Source organism: Mycteria americana, chromosome 4, assembly GCF_035582795.1.
Source record: "Mycteria americana isolate JAX WOST 10 ecotype Jacksonville Zoo and Gardens chromosome 4, USCA_MyAme_1.0, whole genome shotgun sequence".
In the NCBI taxonomy this organism is placed as follows: Eukaryota; Metazoa; Chordata; class Aves; order Ciconiiformes; family Ciconiidae; genus Mycteria; species Mycteria americana.
In genome coordinates this window covers 38,294,484-38,316,642 of record NC_134368.1, presented here as the reverse complement: position 1 = coordinate 38,316,642, position 22,159 = coordinate 38,294,484, and the positions used below count along the sequence as shown (strand labels likewise).

The 22,159-nt window shown below is 39.1% G+C and overlaps 1 protein-coding gene across 20 annotated transcripts in view; it reads left to right on the top strand.

Moving 5' to 3' along the window:
• Positions 1-22,159, top strand: part of TENM3 (teneurin transmembrane protein 3) — a 502,889-nt gene that overhangs the window by 450,655 nt on the left and 30,075 nt on the right. For 17 of the 20 annotated variants that reach the window (XM_075500260.1, XM_075500277.1, XM_075500271.1 and 14 more), the window contains 7 exons: positions 2,791-3,058; positions 3,638-3,781; positions 6,907-7,156; positions 7,574-7,594; positions 12,881-13,113; positions 13,651-13,805; positions 14,644-15,518. In XM_075500260.1, the coding sequence (XP_075356375.1) occupies positions 2,791-3,058; positions 3,638-3,781; positions 6,907-7,156; positions 7,574-7,594; positions 12,881-13,113; positions 13,651-13,805; positions 14,644-15,518 (1,946 nt within the window). The remainder of the gene's footprint in view (positions 1-2,790; positions 3,059-3,637; positions 3,782-6,906; positions 7,157-7,573; positions 7,595-12,880; positions 13,114-13,650; positions 13,806-14,643; positions 15,519-22,159) is intronic. The other 3 variants (XM_075500278.1, XM_075500268.1, XM_075500263.1) reach the window with 1 other exon arrangement.

Genomic DNA, 22,159 nt, shown 5'->3' with positions numbered 1-22,159 from the left:
TGCACCAGCCTCTGGGAAAATCAAACGATACAATGGACTGTTAAAGACTACACTGCGAGCAATGGGTGCTGGGACGTTTAAACACTGGGATACACATTTAGCAAAGGCCACCTGGTTAGTCAACACTGGGGGGTCTGCCAATCAAGCTGGCCCTCCCCAATCAAAACTTTTATGTACTGTAGAAGGGGATAAAGTCCCTGTAGTGCATATGGAAAATATGCTGGAGAAGACAGTCTGGGTTACTCCTGCCTCGGGCAAAGGAAAACCCATTTGTAGGATCGCTTCTGCTCAAGGACCTGAGTGCACTTGGTGGGTGATGCGGGAGGATGGGGAATTCTGCTATGTACCTCAAGGGGATTTGATTTTGGGTGAGAAGGACTGTTGTGACAGATGTTGCCCAAAGTCATCGACTAAATGAACACAACAAACATTTTATAGGGAATGATATCTGTATGTATATATCAAAAGACAGGAAAGGTGGTGGTGATTAATTGGAATGTATTGGAAAGGGTGGGACCTGGGCATGGCATAGATAGTATAGAATAAGGGGTGGATACTGCCCTGGTTTCGGCTGGGATAGAGTTAGTTTTCTTCCTAGTAGCTGGTATAGTGCTGAGTTTTGGATTTATTATGAGAATAATGTTGGTAACACACTGATGTTTTAGTTGTTGCTAAGCAGTGTTTATATTAAATCAAAGACTTTTCAGCTTATCATGCTCTACTGACTGAGAAGGCTGGAGATGCACAAGAAGCTGGGAGGGGACACAGCCACGACAGCTGACCCAAGCTGGCCAAAGGGCTATTCCATACCATATGACGTCATGCTCTGTATAGAAACTGGGGGAAAGCTGGCCAGGGGGCTGCTGCTCCGGAACTGGCTGGGCATTGGTCAGCGGGTGGTGAGCAGTTGCATTGTGCATCACTTGCCTTTTATATTCTTTTATCCCCCCCCCCCCTCGCCCCCCTTTTCTGTCCTATTAAACTGTCTTTATCTCAACCCACAATTCTTACTTCTGGGTTTGGGTTTTTTTCCTTCCTTTTTTCCCCGATTCTCTCCCCCATCGCACTGGGAGGGGGAGTGAGCGAAGGGCTGTGTGGTGTTTAGCTGCCTGCCAGGTTAAACCACAACATTTACAAACAGAAATGAAGCCACTCTCACCTCCTTCCAAGGAGGTACTGCTTGTCATTTCTTCTCAGTGATGGCAGGTTCTTGGTGGGAAAAAAAGAAACATTCGAAGATTAAGAATTAAGAATTTTTAAATCTGAATTTAATTTGTCTAGTGTCTTCCAATTCCTCTTTTACTTCCTGCAGCTCTATTATAGTCTTACTGGAGAAGAAGAGTTGCATGCCTACATATGTCAGATGTAAATAACCATTTGTGCTAGATAATGAGTCAAAATACTATTTCTGATTTTTTTTACTGTTATTGGGAAGGAGATAGATATAATTAATACCGTATAAATCTTTTTTTTATATCCCAGCAACAGTGGTAACATAGAGGATGGTGTAGCACCTGTTGCCTCCTCAAGAGCATAAAACACATTATTTGACCCTATTCAACATAGACAGTCAGTTGTTTAAAAGCACTGTCCAAGGATTTCTCTAGCATGGAGAGCTAACTGAGCACTTATTTAGTAGCCAGCTTTTGTTCCCACTGGTCTCAAGCCTAATATTTGTGACAGTGCTCTCCCTGAAGTCTGCTTTCCATTAATATTAATTAGTGTTTGTTGGTCTTCAGACTTTAGGACTAGGGGACAGGAAAGTGAAATAAAGCTTTCCAAATTTACTTCCCCAAGAGTGCTCCTTTGACGCCACCAAGGCTCTGGGCTTGTGCTTCAGCGTCCTTTGCCCTCTCTTCCCACCAGAGAAACATTATCTTTATAAATGTGTCTAGATCCTTTTTGTCTTTTTTCTTTTTTTTTCCCAATAAGCTGGGATACTTGGTAGCTGTTCACCTGAAGTGCCAGCTCTCAGGGTTTATGTCCTGACTGAGGTACAGGACAGTATAGGCTGTCTTCATCCATGTTACGCAGAAACCTTTCACATCCATCCATCACCCACAAAAGCTCCTCAGCTCAGAGGAAAAGACAAGGTAGAGGGGGGGAGGAACCTTTTAAAAATAAAATTGAATCATTGCACCTCTCTGAAATGAGAAAGTGGTGAGCTGATGTCTGAGTAGTGAATATTGATCAGGAAATATGGAAAAGCTTTCCCTGAGGCATCCTACTTATCTGTCTTCGAAATAAATGGAAGAATGCTCTAGTTCAAAGTATTTACAATCCACAGGTAATGCAAATAATAAACCACCTAAAAGTCCTTCCTGCTCCTACAGGAGCAATTAGACATCCCAACCCAAATCTGAAGCTTTGCGGTGCTTAGAGGCTCTACTGCCTTTATTACGTATCCATAGTTGGGACATGGGTGGCAGCATAAGAAGGGGCTATTTTCACTTAGATGAAAGATGCTTTTTTGCCTCTTTTGGAAAAAGCAGTTGGGAATGTTTTCCCTTTCCTGCATGCTTCCTTTCCCTCCATAAAAATAAAGGAGAGATCTTTGAAATCCTTCAGCAGAAAGTATCAAGTAAGCAGTATAATGAAGAATTTAGACTTCGCTTTTCAGAAAAAAAGGTGAAATGTTATTTATTTATTACATTATTAAATGAAGGCTGAATTTAGATGATAACTTGCTAATGAATTGTCATGTAGCATCATGTCAGGCCTCCTTTTATGACAGCTGTGTTTAATTTCAAATTCATTCAAATACTGTATTTTTTTCTTACCAATGCATAGGTACTTCATGAAGAAACGACAATACCAGGAACCGATTTGAAGTTATCTTACTTAAGCTCCAGGGCTGCAGGATATAAATCTGTTCTGAAGATTACTATGACCCAATCTGTTATACCATTTAATTTAATGAAGGTTCATCTTATGGTGGCAGTGGTGGGAAGACTTTTCCAAAAATGGTTCCCTGCTTCCCCAAATCTGGCTTACACTTTCATATGGGATAAAACTGATGCATACAACCAGAGAGTCTATGGATTATCTGAAGCTGTTGGTATGTGTGTTATGGAGGTTTTTTTGCATTTTTGCTTTTGTCTTGAAAATAGGGAAGCACATCTCAAATACTTGTATCTGTTAAGTAGAAAATGTTTAGAAGAATAAGATGAGAAATAACAATGGATATTAAAATATATTAGAAAATACTAATCTAAACTTTGAATTATACAAAAAGATTTCCTTCAGAAGGAAAAAAGAGACCACAGTCATTTTTCATTTCTAGTTCTTTCCCAGGAAGTAGCCCTCAGCCTAATAATGCAGTATGATATTTAGTCTGCACGCTCCTTGTACTTTAGAGCACAATAGCATTCTGACATACTTCACAAAATGGCTTTCCTCTGTACCTGTCCTAATCCACTTAATTTTAATAACTAGAATTATTTTAATAACCCAAGATCGCTTTTTAAAGGATTTTAGAATTCTGTTTAATATTTTCAATACATCTAAGGAAGCCATAGGGATTTTCAGGTAGCCTGGGAGAGCAGAAGAATGTATGTAGTTTAAGGAAATCACATTCTTTAAAGTCTTCTTCTGAACAAGATCCTATACTTAATGAGGAAATTTACTGTTATTTCAGTGTCTGTAGGTTATGAATATGAGTCTTGCTTGGATCTAACTCTCTGGGAAAAGCGGACTGCCATTTTGCAGGGTTATGAACTGGATGCCTCCAACATGGGTGGCTGGACATTGGATAAACATCATGTATTGGATGTTCAGAATGGTAAGGATTTTCTTCTTGCTAATTTTAATACTCAGCTGCACTTCAGGTATCTCATTCTAACTTTTCAAATGTTTGCTTTGTTATTTTAAAAAAGGAAATTATGGAATGTTTTGCATATGGTAAATGCCTTGAGCTTTACAGCGTATGTCATGTTTCTTTATCCTATAAATACATTTGCATTAATAATTTCATCTAACAGTCTCAGCCTGTGTTCGATATGCTTACCAAAGAAAACCAACCCAAAAATGTTGAAACTGTTTTTAAAAATTGAGTGATGCTAAGGAGACACTAGTTCTAAAGCAATTTTACGTGACAGCACTGTTATTGGGATTAACTGTATGTTAATAGTATCTTGAACAATGTTTTCACTTCCAATTTTCACAATGAGTGAAAATTAAACAGCAATAAGAGACATTCCTGCCAAACTGAGAGCTCTTCACTCCCAATATTAAATCCCTCATTTATACAGGAGGTGTTCCTTTTCATGACATGATACCCCCAGCCCCAGAACGGCGCTTAGCACATGGGTACCATCTCTTCTGGAGGATGAGCACTCATTTACACTCTCTTCCCGTTTAAATCCTTCCCTGAGGTGAATCCTCCCCGGGATGCTGTGGTCGGATCAGCACACAGCAGGTGACAAATGATGCTGCCTTGCGTCACCAAGGGCACTCGTGCCCCTTGTTCCAGGACAGAGTCCAGTTGCTAGTGAGCGAGTCTTCCTTAATTTCAGTGGAAAGATGAGGAGCAATACACATTTATAAGAACTGTGCCTTGGCACCAAGGTAAATTTGTCCAGTATGCTGCTCAGCAACTGTCTGGAGGGTGCCATGCTAAGGAAACCCCAGCTCAACACTAAACAGGAGGTTATTTGGAAAAATTTGGCTGGAAGCTTGTAAGAAGGGTGAAATAAGCATAGTTGCATGGCTCAAGATGGGAGTTGGTCACACTGGATTTTTATGCAAAGGAGGAGCCCAGAAGTAATTCAGCGGGAAGAACATCACTTCTGCAGTACCTGGTGTCCCTTGGAGGTCTCCCACTAGTACACTGAGCTTATTGTGTGATATGCTAATCACCACCTAAAGCATTGCTTCTGACTGGTAGAAAAACAAGGTAACCAAATCAAGGGAAAAAGTGTCATTGTGCCTAATTTAAAATGTCAAAAAACCCCTGTGCAAATTATTGTAAGGTAATCCATCTAAAAATGTAGAGAGCTATAATTATAAATATATATATAAGATTGATTCTGTTCGCAAGGTAAATTGATGGTGGCTTTAAATTATGTTCAAAAGTACATTTGACAAGTAATGACTTTTCAAAGTGACGTGTATCTAATTGAATAAATGAAGTGGAGAGTTGTAATGACAAGGTGGATGAGCTGGAGAAATTTATTCAGAGGAGAGTGCAGACAGTGTTTGTACGGACACCTCGAACTACTGCAGTAAATAGTCTAATGTACATCTTTTAGTCTGTGATAATAGAGGAGAAATGTGAAGGACCAATTTTTCAAGGTAATGACAGAATAAATCAGGTGCAATAGTGCACTGTGCTGACTTGTAGAATTCCTCTGATGAAAATTATAGAACTCAGCTATTTCAGGCAAAATTATGGTGCCATGATTGTCATAAATGATGTAATCATAGGAGAGGGGATTTCGTATACTGTTAATGCATTCTGGCTTTAACTAGTCATGAAAAATGCGTTCTCCCTCTTTTGATTTAGATTACTTATTTAGATTACTTGCCATTAAGTTTCCATAAACCATTTTCATTCTTCCCAATGTTATCATGTATATTGATTTTACATTTATAATCTCCTAAATTTTATAGCATTAAAAAGTAGCAAAGACACCTAAAACATTTAAAGAGTTTTTATTTTTTCTCATATCTTTCAGTATAAAGAGTGCATTTTGGGGGGAGAGAGAGGAATACATCTGCAATGTCTTGGAAGCATCTCCAAAGAGAAATGTATCCCTCAGCCCCAAACTGCCCCTGAAACTCGGCACACAATCAATAAAACACGTATCACTCTAAAGTACGAAGTGACACGTGGTTTACATAGATTATACCATGGAAAGACATATTGTGATTTACAAGTAAAACCATAATAGCTGACCATTTGTAGAGTACACCTTGATGGATTCATTGAGAGATATAATAATGAGGGTCCTGGCAACATTTTAACACTGTAAATTCACACTTTTTTTCCTAAGACTGAAGATTTAACATAAAGCATGCATTTTTCTTCTCAGATTTCCTATGGAGGCTATAAGGAAGAAAAATACTGCTGGCACATTGCTTTGTCTTCACGAAATTATTGTTCCTTTCATGCCTCAAAGCAGAATTAAGTTTAAGAGGCAGGTTGGCCTGGCACCACATTTTTTTTGTTGTTTTGACATTTTTAATAACTGCCTATAACTGCAGACATGGTATTGAGGCAGACTTTGTTGCCAGAGGTACATTTTTATTGTGAGCTGAGTAAAAAGTCTTTTATAATGTAAAATTGAGGCAATCTCCAACTTTTTGAAGTAGCTTTTTAATTAATATTTACAATTTGCAGCAGTAATCCACTTTAGATTACATTTGACATCATATTCATAATTAGTTATAGTAGGACTTTAGGAATACAATTTGCAAATATAATTTTTTTTTTTTTTACAATACATGCCCAGTTAGAATTTCAGACATTTCTGGGGAATTTCAAGACTGTAAGGATTTAGGAACACAGTCCTTGATTTCATTCTGTACACCTTGCATTTCCTTCAACATGACAGGTTTTATTCTAAATTATAACTATTAAAATTATTAACATTTAAAAATGAGAACAACTGAAAACTTGTTTGGGTTTTAAATGCTAGTATATTTACTATTTCTACTACACTTTGTGAGCAAGATAATTGAATGCTTTGTGTTTTGGTGTGTCTGTGACAAACATAACTATAAATGTTTTAATAAAGTTCTGTTACCTGTAGTGAGAAAAATATGGTGGTGAAACAATTAAAAGTCCATTAAATTCTATTAATCAACTAAAAGAATATTTAGAAAACTTATGCATCATTTTATGTACATACATACAAAGTTTTTATAAACTATTTTTTATTTTGTGTTTCTTATCTTATCTGCCAGGAATCCTCTACAAAGGAAATGGTGAAAATCAATTTATATCTCAGCAACCCCCAGTTGTTAGTAGCATTATGGGCAATGGAAGACGACGCAGCATCTCCTGTCCAAGTTGTAATGGTCAAGCTGATGGTAATAAATTACTGGCTCCAGTTGCCTTAGCTTGTGGGATAGATGGCAGTCTTTACGTGGGGGATTTCAATTATGTTCGGCGGATATTCCCATCTGGAAATGTAACTAGTGTTCTGGAGCTAAGGTATGTTTTTTCTCATCTCAGACTTTTGGAGTTGTGAATTATTGTTGCAAACTAAAGTATGGAATAGATTTCTGACGTTGTGTAAGTTAGAGTTTCCAAATCCTTTTGGGAACAAAAAAAGTAGAGTCAAAAGATTTTAATACATTTGAAGTATTTAGAACTAAAGTGAAAAAATTTTACCCTGGTAAAATATTTTAACTATGCTTATCTAAACTGTGAGAATTTAATCTACCCAAAGTAATTATTCTGTGGATTTTAAGAGTTAACCTACGTAGTTGATATGAGTGGACAAAAGACAATCATTCATCACTTCACTAATGACAGATGTAAATGTTGCCTTCTTTTCATCTTTTAACATCCTTTCTGAATGTTTTTCTAATAATGTTTTCCTGTTCTTTTTTACTTGCTCCCACCAAGAAATAAAGATTTTAGACATAGGTAAGCATTCCTTAAGGAAGATTTATATTTTTCTAAGTGTTCTTTTTTCTTTTTTTTAACAAATGAATGCTTATAATGGAGAAGTCATTTCTGAGATGTATTATTAGAAAAGAGGAGTATTTTTCAAAAATAATGAGTTCATATGTTTTAGTTATGTCAGCTGTCAGGCTGTATCGTCCTTTCGGATACGAGTTCCTCTTTTCTCATCACTCTCTGTCCACAGTCAGGCTTCTTTTTATGCTTGTGTATGCCCTCCTTTGCTGTCCCCTCATCTCTGCTCACTCCTATTCCTTGCTGGCAACACTTTTGCTGATCCTATGAAAACTCACTCGTTAATCAGATACCCCAAATACAATGAGAATGGCATATAAGTAATAAAATTATCACAGTATCAAGTGAGTTCATTTCATTAGCCTTTTGATGTTGAGTCTTTTCAGGCTCACATTTAACAGATTTGTTGCTTTAAAGGTGAACTTCTCTTAATAATGAAAGTTGAAATTGTCCCATAATGACACAACTCTAGGAGTTCAGATTTTAAAGTACACCAAGATTCATAAGACTGGTCATAAAAACAATAGTAATCAGAACGATGGTAGTACAGCATTCATCCATCTTGGCATTGCTACAATAGTGGCGAGAACAGAAGAGAAGAAGGTGGATGCTTAGAATTGCTGTGCCACAGCAGCCGATGCTGATAAGGAGACAAAAACAGAGTTATGGTAAAATCTTACTGGATACATGAAACCCTGCAAGACTTCGTGGTGGAACTGCAAAGTACAGGGCTTAGCAGCCCCGCTGGTCCCTTTTGCTCCGGTTTTTGCTGCCAATTGTTTCCCTTCCTTGTTTTTAAACAAATCCCAGAGTGTTGTATATCAGTTCTCCTTTTTTAAAAATTCACTTTGCTTTGGATGTACTTCTTTATGAGGAAGGGGTTTATGTTTAAAAAAGTGTGTTTCAAACATGTTAGGCAAAAAATTCCATGACTAAATAAGGTGTTTGCATTGGCGCTAGTGATCAGAATTGGGAGTTGATGCACAGTCTAGCTGGTTCTATGTTATTTTCCCTGTGTGACTCAGAGGCAACTCAGAGGCAATCTCTTCTATGTGGTGGTTTTAGGTTTTCACTATTACGTTTAATTTGCATGTGTTCCACTACTTTTAAAAGAATTATATCCCTTGTGGTATCATAAAGTTGTGATTGCAGCTGGATAAGACATTGTCTTGGCAAATGTATGGTATACGGAATAATACTCAAAATGGGAATTTGGAATGGACAAACAGGATTAAGGAACGGACGTGTAGTGTGGTTTATTTTGCTGTGATTTAGTAGCGACACCCTCTTCTACCTCTGGCAGAACTGTGGTCATAGGCTCAACTGCGGCGTTTCAGAAACTAGATCCCTGCATGTAAGAAAAGTTGGTGGGGGAGAACATTGAAGCTTTTATCCTTTATTCATGTCTACACATGCAGAAGCTCTGGGTAGCGAAATTGCAATCATATTGCACAAATTAATGTAACAGCATTTTCATGGGCTCGTATATTGGCTGTAAGTGGGGGTTCCTCTGGAGGCAGAAGGAGGCATAGAGGACCGTGGAGAACTGGCTCTGCAGGAGCGGTTGTGGAGCCAGTGGGCGGGCAGTGTGGAGCCCACGGTGCAGCCTGACATGGTCAACTAAGAGTTTGAGTTGTCTTTCCCATCTTACAACATTTTCCCAGTGTCCACTCTTAGCCTTAGGGCTTTGCTGCTCAGGGGCTTCCTAAGCCAAGAGTGGCATCTTTATGCTTAATATCCCCTGACAGCTTTTTATTCTATTAATTTAGCTGATTTTTATTTAACACATGTAAACTTTTAGGATCCACCAAATCCTGTGGCCATGGGTTCCCTAGCTTAAGGACACACCATGAGACCAGATAGCTTCTTTTGCCTGTGTGAAGTCGTGCAGAGCCCTGTGAAACGCTGAGGAGATTTCTATTTAAATTGTGGTTTGGAAAACAGCCTCAACAGACCACTTTGCAATATATAATTACTAGATATCAAAACTAAGAAAATGCACTAAAATATGCATTCCCCAAGTAAAACTAATGAACGAGGCTAAATACTAGTTCAGATCTATTACCTGTTCAAGCATTGAACTTTCCTCACCTATAAACACAGTGCTTCAGTACAGAGAGTGATGTGCCTCCCACCTCAAGGAGCCTGTACTCTAAATTAGAGAGACAATGCATATCAAATTTATCCTCTCATGTACCAGTGACCTAACATTTTTTCAATCTCAAAGCTGAACTGATGTCTTTATACACACTGCTGCCTGTGGGTGATTAATGCTGATAGGCATTCATGGAAGAAGTAATTTTTAGAAGGACTTTGAAGACAGGGAGGTCATTTGTAGGCTATGGCGGTATCCCAAGTCTGTAGAGAGACAGAAAAAAGTTTAGCAAAACCTAAAAACAGCTTTGAGGGTATATGGTTTAGAAGGCACAGAGTGGATGGGAGAGAGAGGAGGACTGAAGCAGGAAGAGTATTTTTTAAAAATTCGTGCATGGAGAGTAATGGAGGTGATCTGACAGCTGAAGAATTAAAAGATCAGTGTAAGCAAGATAAAAGTATGCAATGGGAAATAGATCATTACAGCTCTGTGCGTGTGTGTGTGTATTTGCCCACGTGTGTGTGCACTTCAGATTTGAAGCACTGTTACTACTATTTGGCATAGACAGAACAAGTTAATTTCTAGTCATTTGTCTTTATAGGAGCCCGTGTCAGTATGTAACTGCATGTTTTTCAGAGCTACTGACAGCAATTAGGCGATACCAAATGAGTCAAGAAGTCACTGACTGTGGATTTTACTTTGTGTTTGTTGTTATTGGGAGAAGGCAGAAGCTTAATACTATTTCAAGCTACAATGAAATAGAATAAACTCTGTGCAGCTTCCAGCTGCTGGCTGCTTATCCCTGTACTATTTTTGAGGTCTGCATAGTGCGCATAGATGTTTTCTGGCTATAGAAAACAAACGTGGTTTTCACTGGACAGTTACTCAGTTCCTCAAATTGTGCCTTGCTCCTGTGAATTACTGAGGTTTTTCTATCAGCTAAAGCTACCTCAGCTTTTTAACCTCCACTTGTAAAGAAACGCTGGTTAAGCCTGTTGTATTATCTCCGAAAGGAGCCATTAGACATCTACGTATGACAAATTGGAGAGTTTATATTGATTCAATAGTAATATCCTATGCACTCCCAACTGGTGGTTTTTTTTTATAAAATGAGAAAATATCCTTCAATTATCAGCTGAATTTTTTTGTTTTGATGAGGATACACTACTCACTATGACAACTCATCCCAAATAAGAAGAGCTTTGTCATTTTTATTGAATTAATTAAAACATAGAAAGGTTTTCATATTTATGAAGAAAACAGCTTTAAAAATTCTTTTTAGAAAGAAATAATTGTGTTAGGCATAAATTATTTAGTTATTGATTTGATGAGTCTTTATTCCAACAATTGAAAAATATGACTGAGGCAATGTTAGATGAGTTGAAGAGAAGTAGTTTATTTTAGATTTTAGTAGTATAAGAAAGGACTTTATTTTAAATTACAATTAAATAAAATTTAATTGCACATTTCACATTTTGCAATGTGTTTATATTTGAAGTGTCTGCAAAGTTTCTTAAAGACCAAAGTAATCATGTGAATGGGTGTAACTTAATTTGCACTCTATAGAGGTATAAATAATTCGTACACTACATAGTGATCATATTAAATGATCTCTGTGTAAATTAAGGTTTCGGAAATACCTTTCAACTATTTAGCACATTGGCAATAATAGATTTCTAACAGACAGAGATTTAAAGTAAGCCTACCTTTAATTGTTTTCAGACATGCTGTACAACACTCGGCTCTATAGCAGAGCTTTTTAAGAGGTGCTAATCACTGTGTATTTGATTTCATTAGTCTGCTTCACTTGGTTTCTTCGTTCTGAACCAGCATGCTAAAAGTCTTAAAACCAAAGAAAATCCTAATTATGCAACACATTTTTTCTGTGTTTTTGTAATTGGATAGCTATAAAAATCTGTCCCTGCTAAAAGACATAATTTGTTCACAAGTTGTTCCTGTTGGTCTCTTGTTGCTTTTTCCAAGTGTCAGTACATAAAAATGTGTTACATTAGCACAGTTATGTATTTACAAAACGTGAAGTATAGCGTTCTGCGAACAGATGTTTGGCTATCACCAAGACTGGTAGATCTGTTTAAGCAGCGCTTTTGCAAACATCAGAAGTGGGACTGACTGTTCTGACACTCTGCTTCAATCCATTAGGATAGCATCTGAAATTACCTCCTGTATTTACATGACCTTATTTCAGCTCTTCATGCCATAAATTAGGTCAGGAATCCCAACTGCAGCGGGTTAAGTTTCTACATCATAATATATCAACCCAAAAGGTACTCTCCAGGGCTGTTTTTTTCACCAGCAGGGGAGAAAAGACAGTAATTCTCAATTATGTGGCACCAGTGGAGAGGCAAAATGTACGTTTCTGGGAAAATGGTTAGCAATATATATTTTCACTGTAATAAAGACTGTGTTGGCATAGTTAGCAGTTTTGTGCCAATGTGTACAGTTATTTGAAATATGATGCTGAGTTAAGAAGAACGGAAAAGCTCTGCTCGGTGCTCTGGTGGAAAAGATGACATTTCCTAATGCGCTAAATCATGCGTATCACGTCTTTGAGAGCAGTGGATTAAACAAATACTTATGAAGGATGTCTTATCTCTTGCCTGTGAACTAATAATACGAACTCTGCCTTATCTGTTTATGAATTATATAAACCACGGACCCCAGCAGCCTTACAGAAATCATAATAAAACAGATAGGATGATAACAGCAACAAAGTGTAAGCAAGGGCTGGGGTCCTGCTGCAAAGTTTGGAACTGGATCAAGGTTCCCAGAAAGCCTGGGAGTTTTTAGAGTCCAGTATTTTGATTTGGCCTATTAGAGAGACAGGAGCTGTCTCTAATTACAGAGCATAGAACAGGCCTGTGAGCATCACGGACAAAATGGGTCTTCTGTCCCAAAAGGACTAGTAGTCTAAATTGGACTGCCTGTGACAAGGCAAGAAATGAGAACCAAGAAAGGTTTTGGGGCCCCGTGACCTGTGCTGCGTATGCCTAGAGCATCACCCTGGTTTTTAACTATTTATGCCTTACTACACACTGCGTATGAACTGAAGCCTTTTCTTCTTGATCCAATGTTAGGTGCAATTAATTACAGCATATGCAATGTTTAATTCCATTTTACAGCAACAACCCAGCTCACAGATACTACCTTGCAACTGACCCTGTGACGGGAGATTTGTACGTTTCCGACACAAACACACGCAGGATTTATCGGCCCAAGTCGCTCACGGGTGCGAAAGACCTGACCAAAAATGCTGAGGTAATAGGAGGAACAGGGGAGCAGTGCCTACCATTTGATGAGGCAAGGTGTGGTGATGGAGGCAAGGCGGTGGAGGCAACTCTCATGAGCCCTAAAGGTAAAAAGAGTTATCCCTCCATAACTTTCAAAATAATACAAAAGTTCAGAGCCAGGGGTGTGATTGTGTTTAATTACTGAACCCAGTAGTTGGCTCAAAAATGTGGTTTTGAGTAATTTTTTCCAACTGGAAAGACCATTGAGGAAGAAAGCTACAGGGCACCTGGGTTGACTGTTTAGGAAATATTTGGCTTTCATGGTTATTGAGCATTTTTAAATGCTCATTTAGATTATGTGTTTGGCAGGCAACGGTGTTGCTTTTGGTCCCACTTATCCCATTTCTCAGGTTAACTTAAAAGCTAGGCCCTTCTCAACACACAACAGCCAATGAACAGCAAATGTGATCAACAGTAGTAGACTTCATACTGACTATTGGTTTATTATGCAAAATATGTTTACAACCTGTTCTACTACCTACTGCCCAAGACCATATTTTCTGCCCTTAATTTCCACTAGATACATACCACTTACACCCTTAGTTATGGATAATATATTCGCCGCTAGTACAAGAAACTAATTTTTATTCTCTTCACTAAAGGAATAGCAATCGACAAGAATGGGTTAATCTACTTTGTTGATGGGACCATGATCAGAAAAGTGGATCAGAACGGAATAATATCCACTTTGCTTGGCTCCAATGACCTGACCTCAGCACGACCTCTAACCTGTGATACCAGCATGCACATCAGCCAGGTACGTTTTAGCTGCTGCTAATTTGGAAAGCTGAGCTGGGGCCAGAAATGCAAATGCAGCTTTCTTGCCCCTTAAAATTAAACTGAGTGGAGTGCGTAATGGATATTTAACAGCAGAATTTGGAGAGAAAGAAACCTATTCCAAGGGCATGAATCACAGTGTATTCTCTTAGCTATAAATGCTGCTGTATTCAATTTTTCTGCCCATAAAGTTCAGTTTAGTTTAGAACAGCAAAACTATCAGCAGGAAACATTAAGTCTGGTAGTAAATACTGGGAGAATGGCAGATCTGTTAGAACTATCTTGGCATGTTGATGTTTTCTGAATCACTAACATCCTTAGCCTACTAGAGTGAATGAGAGAATATGTAGAAAAGAATATATTTTTCTATTTGTCTAAAGAAGCTTGTGTAGGTAAGAAGGGACATCACTAGTGGTATGTTTAAAAATGAAGTACAGTACGGTGTTTCGTAATCTGGAAGGTAGTAAGTTATTTTTGGTATTACAAGAATAAAAGATGAGTACTGTCCTTAAAGTATGTATTTAGACTTTGACATTTGTGATACAGAAAAGTATAGCATTTATTGGAGGGGAAATTCAACCTGTATTGTAGTTCCAATGCAACTGGCTTTTTTTCAATAGAATAGATGTCTGAACATTGTTCCCCTTGCCTCCCTGAAAAGCTTTCGTTTGCTGCGTGTATTTTCATACAAGTCTTTCTGTCATGATTGATTACAGCAGATGAAAAATATCCTTACAGCAGTGTCTAATACTGAAGGTGAATTAAGTCATTTAATCTGCACTAGTTACCTGTTTAACAAAACACTTCTCTTTGTTAAGGTTCGTCTGGAATGGCCTACAGATTTAGCTATCAACCCAATGGATAACTCCATTTATGTTTTGGATAACAACGTAGTTTTGCAGATCACTGAAAACCGTCAGGTTCGCATTGCTGCGGGGAGGCCAATGCATTGCCAGGTTCCCGGAGTGGAGTACACGGTGGGAAAGCATGCTGTACAGACCACGCTAGAGTCAGCAACTGCCATTGCCGTGTCTTACAGTGGGGTACTTTACATTACAGAAACTGATGAAAAAAAGATTAATAGGATAAGACAGGTCACAACTGATGGAGAGATCTCATTAGTTGCTGGAATACCCTCAGAGTGCGATTGCAAAAATGATGTCAACTGTGACTGTTACCAAAATGGAGATGGCTATGCTAAAGATGCCAAACTTAATGCCCCTTCCTCCTTAGCTGTGTCTCCGGATGGCACACTGTATATTGCTGATCTGGGAAATATTCGGATACGGGCTGTGTCAAAGAACAAACCCTTACTGAATTCAATGAACTTTTATGAAGTTGCTTCTCCAACTGACCAAGAGCTTTATATCTTTGATGTCAACGGTACTCACCAGTACACTGTGAGTTTAGTCACCGGAGACTATCTGTACAATTTTAGCTACAGTAATGATAATGATATTACTGCGGTAACGGATAGCAATGGGAACACTCTTCGTATTAGACGGGATCCCAACCGAATGCCAGTAAGAGTGGTCTCTCCTGATAACCAAGTCATCTGGTTGACGATAGGCACTAATGGATGTTTGAAAAGCATGACTGCACAAGGGCAGGAGCTTGTCTTATTTACCTATCATGGCAACAGTGGACTTCTGGCAACTAAAAGCGATGAGACTGGATGGACCACTTTTTTTGAGTAAGTAATAAAATAAAGTCAGATGCCTTATAGTTTTATTGAGTTATACAGTACCATTTGAAATATTTCTGGAGACTGATGAAGTACCTGTAAAGACGGCCCTTGATAACAAAAAGCACAGAAAGATACTTTTTGTTTCCCATGCTGTCTTCCTCTGTCTGAATTCTTCTAAACATTGGGTCTGAATAATTTTAAATTCATTATTTTGAATTTCTGTTTTATATCTTGAAATAATAGTGAGACATCTCACTCTTGTCAAGAAAGCTGTAAGTCAGACAACTACAATTTTGTAGATTTGCATCAAAAACTAGATTTTCATCCCATTTGCTCATTAGATTGACATTGTTCTGCAGCAAATACTGACAAGAAATTTGTCTTCACTGCTCAATATTTTTTTCTTTCTTTTTTTTAAGTAAAAGCACGTCTGCTTAGTCTTTCACCCAAAAAAAAGGCATATTTTTTTGAAGTTGTAAAAGGTTGTGTTTCACTGAGTGGCGAATACGCAGGAAGGATCTCCTGGATAAGACGGCAGGCTTTCACACAGGTGGACCTGGGCAGAGGAAGCTGAGAAAAGAAATGTGGGCTGTGGGGGGAAGTGTCATTCCTGTAGGAATAAACTGAAAACACAGAGACCACAAGCAACGTGTGGTGTACAGGTGCGAGCACAACAGCGAGAGGTATCGGTGGAACAGTAGGACTTGTAATTTTACCAGCCTCAGAAAAAAATCTTTTCAGTGAATTGCTTTACCCTGTGTTACAGTCATTAAGTCATCAATGCCTGTTCATAACCACCAGATTAGCAAAACCTTTTACAGAATCCTCAATTATATTGACTAAGGAAGGTCATGACAATTTATAGATAAACTAGTAGAACCTGAGAGATCACGTACAGGTTTTATAGGCAACTTCATCCCCAAATGAGCTGAACTACAAACAGATACACCAAACAAAATGTAACAAAAATGCAGCTTAAAACACCAACAATTTATTGTGAAAAAGATCGATGTAGAATTAGCACAGATTTTTTTCAGTCATCTCTGTCAACTGGAAAAATATGTGTATTTTTAAATGACACGAAAGACATTCTCGGGTTGGGTAAAGATGTGTCTATGAAGGAGTGGAAGACGTAGAGTTAGTATGATAAGTGAAAGTGTTAAAGGGCCCTCAGCTGAACTATTCAGGATTACAAAGGGCATCATGAAAATCCAGTAAGTCCCTCTTCTTTTTCTTTTTTTTTTCCTCTTCTTTTCTCCTATCTTTATGATGAAATGCAGTAGCAACTGCTGCCAAGGTCAGGGCCTAAAAAAAAGCTTTCAATTCAACACACATGATAAAGAAAATAAAGTGCCAGTGTCAGGCAGTGGCAGCAAAGCCAAACATCTGTGTTCTGAGATAACTTCACGTTTCTGTCAGCGCACATTTGGCTGAGGCAGTGTGCAGGAGGACTCTGAGCACTTGTATCTACTCTCCAGCCTTTACATATGCCCGTCAGAGACAGGAGAGCAGCAGGTGCTGCTTCACTGCATATTGTGTCCTGAAGTGGAGACAGGGCTAGAAATGCCGATCCCTAACAAAGACAGCAGGTGGAATGGTGCTGCTGCCAGTTTTAAGGTATTCTTACAATAATCTGTAAATTGGCAGGGCTTTGGTAGCGGGCACGTTCCCAAAGCATTAGCGCACGTCTGTAATATTTAATTGGGCATTGGTGCATCCGCTGCATATCTTTTTAGGTCCTGCCAAGAGGACACAGAAGCACAGCGAGGATACACAGAGGAATGAGAAACTGTTCGGGAGGGAGGGAACATGTTCTCTTTCTTGTGAGTTAGCCCTGTCCTGTATGCTGAGAGACCAAAGCACAGCTTTGGATGGGCTGGGAATAGTCATCCATTTCCACAGAGTAAATTCAGTGTTTAACTGTGACACACACAACCACTTGTTTCCAGCAGGCGCGTTGGGCGAGGCAGTCAATTTGGTGGATAGTGAAGTCCCTTACTGAAATTAAGGCATCTGCTGGGTACAGCAAGCACTTTAAATCATGCTGGCATTCATACTGGCTAATTGAGGACCTCGAGTTTTAATCAGGGCAGTAATTTCTCACCACGTTGCCTGTAGTTTTTGTGTAGCCTACTGTGGTGCACTGCAGAAGTAGCTGATGGCTCCTGAATGCATCTTAATGGCGTCTGCGTGATTGCAAAAAAAGTGGGTATTATATTCACTATTAAGTGGTTGATAGGTCTGTATTTTTCATCATAGGGAGAATTTGGGGTACTGTGTGTCATGAAGTACGTTGTTATTTACTGAGTCTGTATAAAGCCATCTTTCACACCTGATCTGCTTTCATGCCGACTTTCTGGTCTGGGTTAGGTTATATCCAGCTGGCTTACAGAGAACCCAAAGGGCAGGCTATTCCCCTCAGTAAGTATTAGTATTATTTCCAAGCTGCTGTTTACGCATTTCCCAAACAATTACCTCCGACCAATGTCTCGTTAGAATTCCCAGGCTGAAATAATTACGGAGAAAGCTAGGCAATTTCACTCACCCCAAATTTGCAAGTGTATGAGGCTTTTGCAGAAGCAAAGATATTAATCTTCTCCCTGTAGCCATGGTGAAGAAGTAATCTGTTTAATTGCAACAAGGAAAATTCAGATTAGACATTTGGACAAACTTCATGGTGAAGATTTTGGAGCCCTGGAGCAGACAGACAATGATAGTGACCCCTTGCCCTTCACAGACTGTCTTTAAGAACAGATTAGACATCTTTCAGGACTAACGCAGGAAGAGCAGATCCTGCCTTGGGGTAGGGGTTGGACCGCATGACCTCTCAAGGTCCCTTCCAGTCATGTTTTCTATGATGCTCTGTAAAAGTTAATACCAAAAATAAAAAATTGCACTGATTATGTAAAGCTACAGGGAATAAATGAAAAAAAGCACCGTGTTACTTTTCTTGCCAAAACAGCATTCCTAAAAACATCCATCGGGCATCATAGCTGCTTACTTCTTTTTAACATCAAATCCCCATGCACCAAATTGTGTCTGTATATTTCCCTTTTGAAGAAAAAGGAGATATAAACATGACTATTTTGCCATTTTTTATTCTAGGATCAGCAAACATTATTGTGACTTTGCTTTTCAGTGCTGATGATTTGTAACGTTAAATCTGACTAGGCTGGGTTTCCAGAGGCTTCTGCTACTATTGCCAAAACAGATGGAAACCATGTGTATGGTATAAGGGCTTACGTGGGGGTGACATGGTGTACGTGTGTGTATCTCTCTCCCAGCTTTTGCATATTCATGTTTGTAGGTAGCGTGGGTTAAAAAATTTTCAGCTGAAGAGTGTTCTGTTGAAAAAAATGGAGTCTTGTTAAAATGGAAAGGTTTCCCTCAACCATCAGGCGAGGAATAAGAAATAAGGAGAACAAATCATTCTGACGTCCTTGTTCTATTTTAGTAATAGCAAAATATTTCCGTTTCATTACTGGACGAATTTTCCTTTAATATCGGAGTTTATTTCTGTATTTTATTTACTCCATTGTATTATTCAGATTCTCAAAATATTTTGGGAAGGGGATAGAATTTATATTCCACACTGAATTTAGACTTTCTTCCCACTCAGAGTTAAAACTTTTCCACTGTCAGAATTTCCAATGGACTAGAAATGTCATTTTTCAACTAACTCTGAGCATGACTGGGTTGTTTCACCCCTTGGTTGTCACACATCTGTTTAAATGGCAGAAGATACATTGGAGTAAAAAATACTGTGTTTTTAGTACTAAAAAGATCAGTCTTTGGAGCCAATTCAGTAATAGCTTCGTTAACTATTCTCTTGTGCAAATCTGTTTGTATAACCAGAGTGTGGATCCAAAGACCTTAGATCATTTCAGCTGAGTTCTCAGTGATTTGAGAGCAGCTTTAAGAAAAGTATTTAATATTTTTTTCCTTTTTTAGAACAACTTTTTAGTGAAAAGATGAAATCTTTGAAAAAACATTGCATCCCAAAAATTGGCAATCACTGCTCTGGCACATATTAAAGCATTTGGACTTGTTTCTTTTCATGGCTTTTTTCCACAGACTAAATCGCACTAATATCATATCCAAAAGAAGTTTACTTTTTTATTTCATTTAGTCTGGATGCTAATTAATCTAGAGTTTATTTTATTTAGTCTCCACTTTGCCTGAAGAAGGGAAGGACTGACATACAGGAAATATTTTTTTAACGCTCTTTGTGTTTTTTACAGTGAAAATTGTAAGTACTAACTTGAATTGTTTAGGATATCATATAATCTCTTTTCTGTATTTGTTTACAGACTTTGATTTTTTTAATATCTTTATGGCAAAATGGATTTCTAAATTCCTATTTTTTAAGGGTTATGGTCTGCTAATCAAAATTGACACTTTATATTTCAAGAATGCGAACTTTTGTAAAGTACTGTTATTAAAATCCGTAGTAACTGTTATCGAAGGTCTAAAAACTTGCTGAATAAAAAAGATATTACCAGAGCATTCACAAAAAGGATTGAAAATACACGCACGCTAAAAAACCAATGGAGCCATATGAAGCTAAAAGTCCTCCAGATTAGGTTTTATAATGAAATTATAATATTAAATAAGGTATAAAAGTAATCAGCCTAATCAAATTCTGTTGTTCTAAAATTGTGAATTATCTGAGCTGGAAACTATTAACTATAACTGCATATTATGTATGCATAATATCAACATTTAAACAGATAAATCTTAAAGTTGAACTAATTATATGCATATTAGCATTTTGGAAGTGACACTTCCTAGCTAGCCTATATTACATTATTTTTGTGCAGCAGTTTCCATTCTGCTTTCACACACAGAGAGCTAAGCCAGGTGCACAGAAGGAGCATTTTCTCTGGACCTAAGTTTTTGAAGTATCAGAAGTAAACTCCTAAAAAGCCCTGAAGTGCCCCTGTGCAATCGCTCAGTCATGTAGGAGGTTGAGACACACCCCCCCCCCGCCTGCAATGTCAGGTCTCCATCAAAGCCCTGGCATGCCAGCACTTGCCAGCCAGGTTTTAAATGCAGCTGAAAATGGGTAAAAAGCTCACTATTAATTGAACGTTTGACAATGCTCAAGAGGGCAAATTATTCCGGTGAAAAAGCTGCTGTTACTCATGATACTTAATCTGACCAGAAGCGTAAGGCAGCCCTCTGAGAAGGTCCCAAGCACTTTGTTCAGCCCCACTTCTTCTGAATCATCTCGCTATCCCAGGTCACTCCCTGGGAGCCGGCTGGAAGCCGAGCACACGCTTGAGTGGCTGTCACGACCACACCGCTCTCATTCAGCTCGCTCCATAACTACTTTGTGTAACTTCAGCTGGGACATTACAGCAAAGTCCTTTGGTTGAATCCTTGGCCTGCCGCCCTGCCAGCCTCTGGCTGCTTTGTGTTCCTCAGGTTGCTCGAGGAACTGGTAGAGGCTGCTCTGCGAGGGAGCATCCCTCCAGGGCAAGAAGACAGCCTTAGGTGTCTGGGCAGTACCTGCTGAGGTTGGGCTGCGCTGCTAAGGTTGCAGTCTACGTGTGCATGGGTGTGCTTGGCACTCAGGTGATCTCTGACAGCCACATAGTCCTTAGAGGTGGTTTAGGACAGATCGTGGTCAGCCCAGTGTCAGGCGTCTGGGATCCATCCCTCTGTGGTCCCAGCCCAGGTGCTTCTGCAGGCTCCTCTGTAAAGAGACAGCTGTTCCTCCCTCTCACAGCACCCCTGGAAGGTGCAGGCTGCATGTGCTCTCCTTTGGCCTCCTCTAAACCCTTTGGTTAAACTCTGATAACTTGCCTCCCTTAGCCGTGAATTAATTCCAATAGCTGCTGTTTCTTATCTCTTTCCTGCCTTATCTCCCCTTGTCTTCCTCTCCTTTCAGAAGCAGTATCAGCAGGCAGAGATCTGATCCAGACTAAGATGCCTCCTCCTTCTCCTGCAAATCCACTGCCTTTCTTCCATGTCTCTTTTTTGCTCTCCAGACCTTGCCCTCCTACTACGTTTCCTTACTTTCTTACCTTGTATCTTGCTCCCTTCCATGTCTCCTATGATTTCTCTAAGGCGTGTTTGGCTTCCCTGCCTTTTCCTTTCCCAGCGGTGCATTTCTTCTCAATCCCCTCTTGTATCTCTTGACAGTCCATCCAATGTTTCCCCAGGCACTTCATGCCCTGAGCTCATTTGTCTTCTCCTTCCCCTCCTCCCTCTCCCGCTCAATTCTTGTCTCCAAGGGAATGCAACAGAAATCAAAGAGAGTGACATTAGCAAGCAGAGCCCTTACAAGTTTACTTTGCTCCCACAGTTAAATTAACGAGCTTTCCAGCCATTCTGGAAAGGTGGTGAAATCACAGAATGTGAAATCCTTACAATACTTTTATAGACTAGAGAGAATCGCAGGTAAAAATCTATTTTCACTGCGTGCTGCAGAGTAGCACCCTTTGTATATTACGCCTTTATTAACAATGCATTCAGTGCTGTGGTTTCCTTAAAACTGTGTGATGCAGAGTAAGACACTGCCTCCGGCTTGGACTTGTTTAGTTTCCCCACGTACCAGGCGCATCATCTGTAACTGTCGGCATCTGGCAACAGGGAACAGATGATATTTTGCAGTTTTCCTCTTGCTTCATCTTAATGCATTG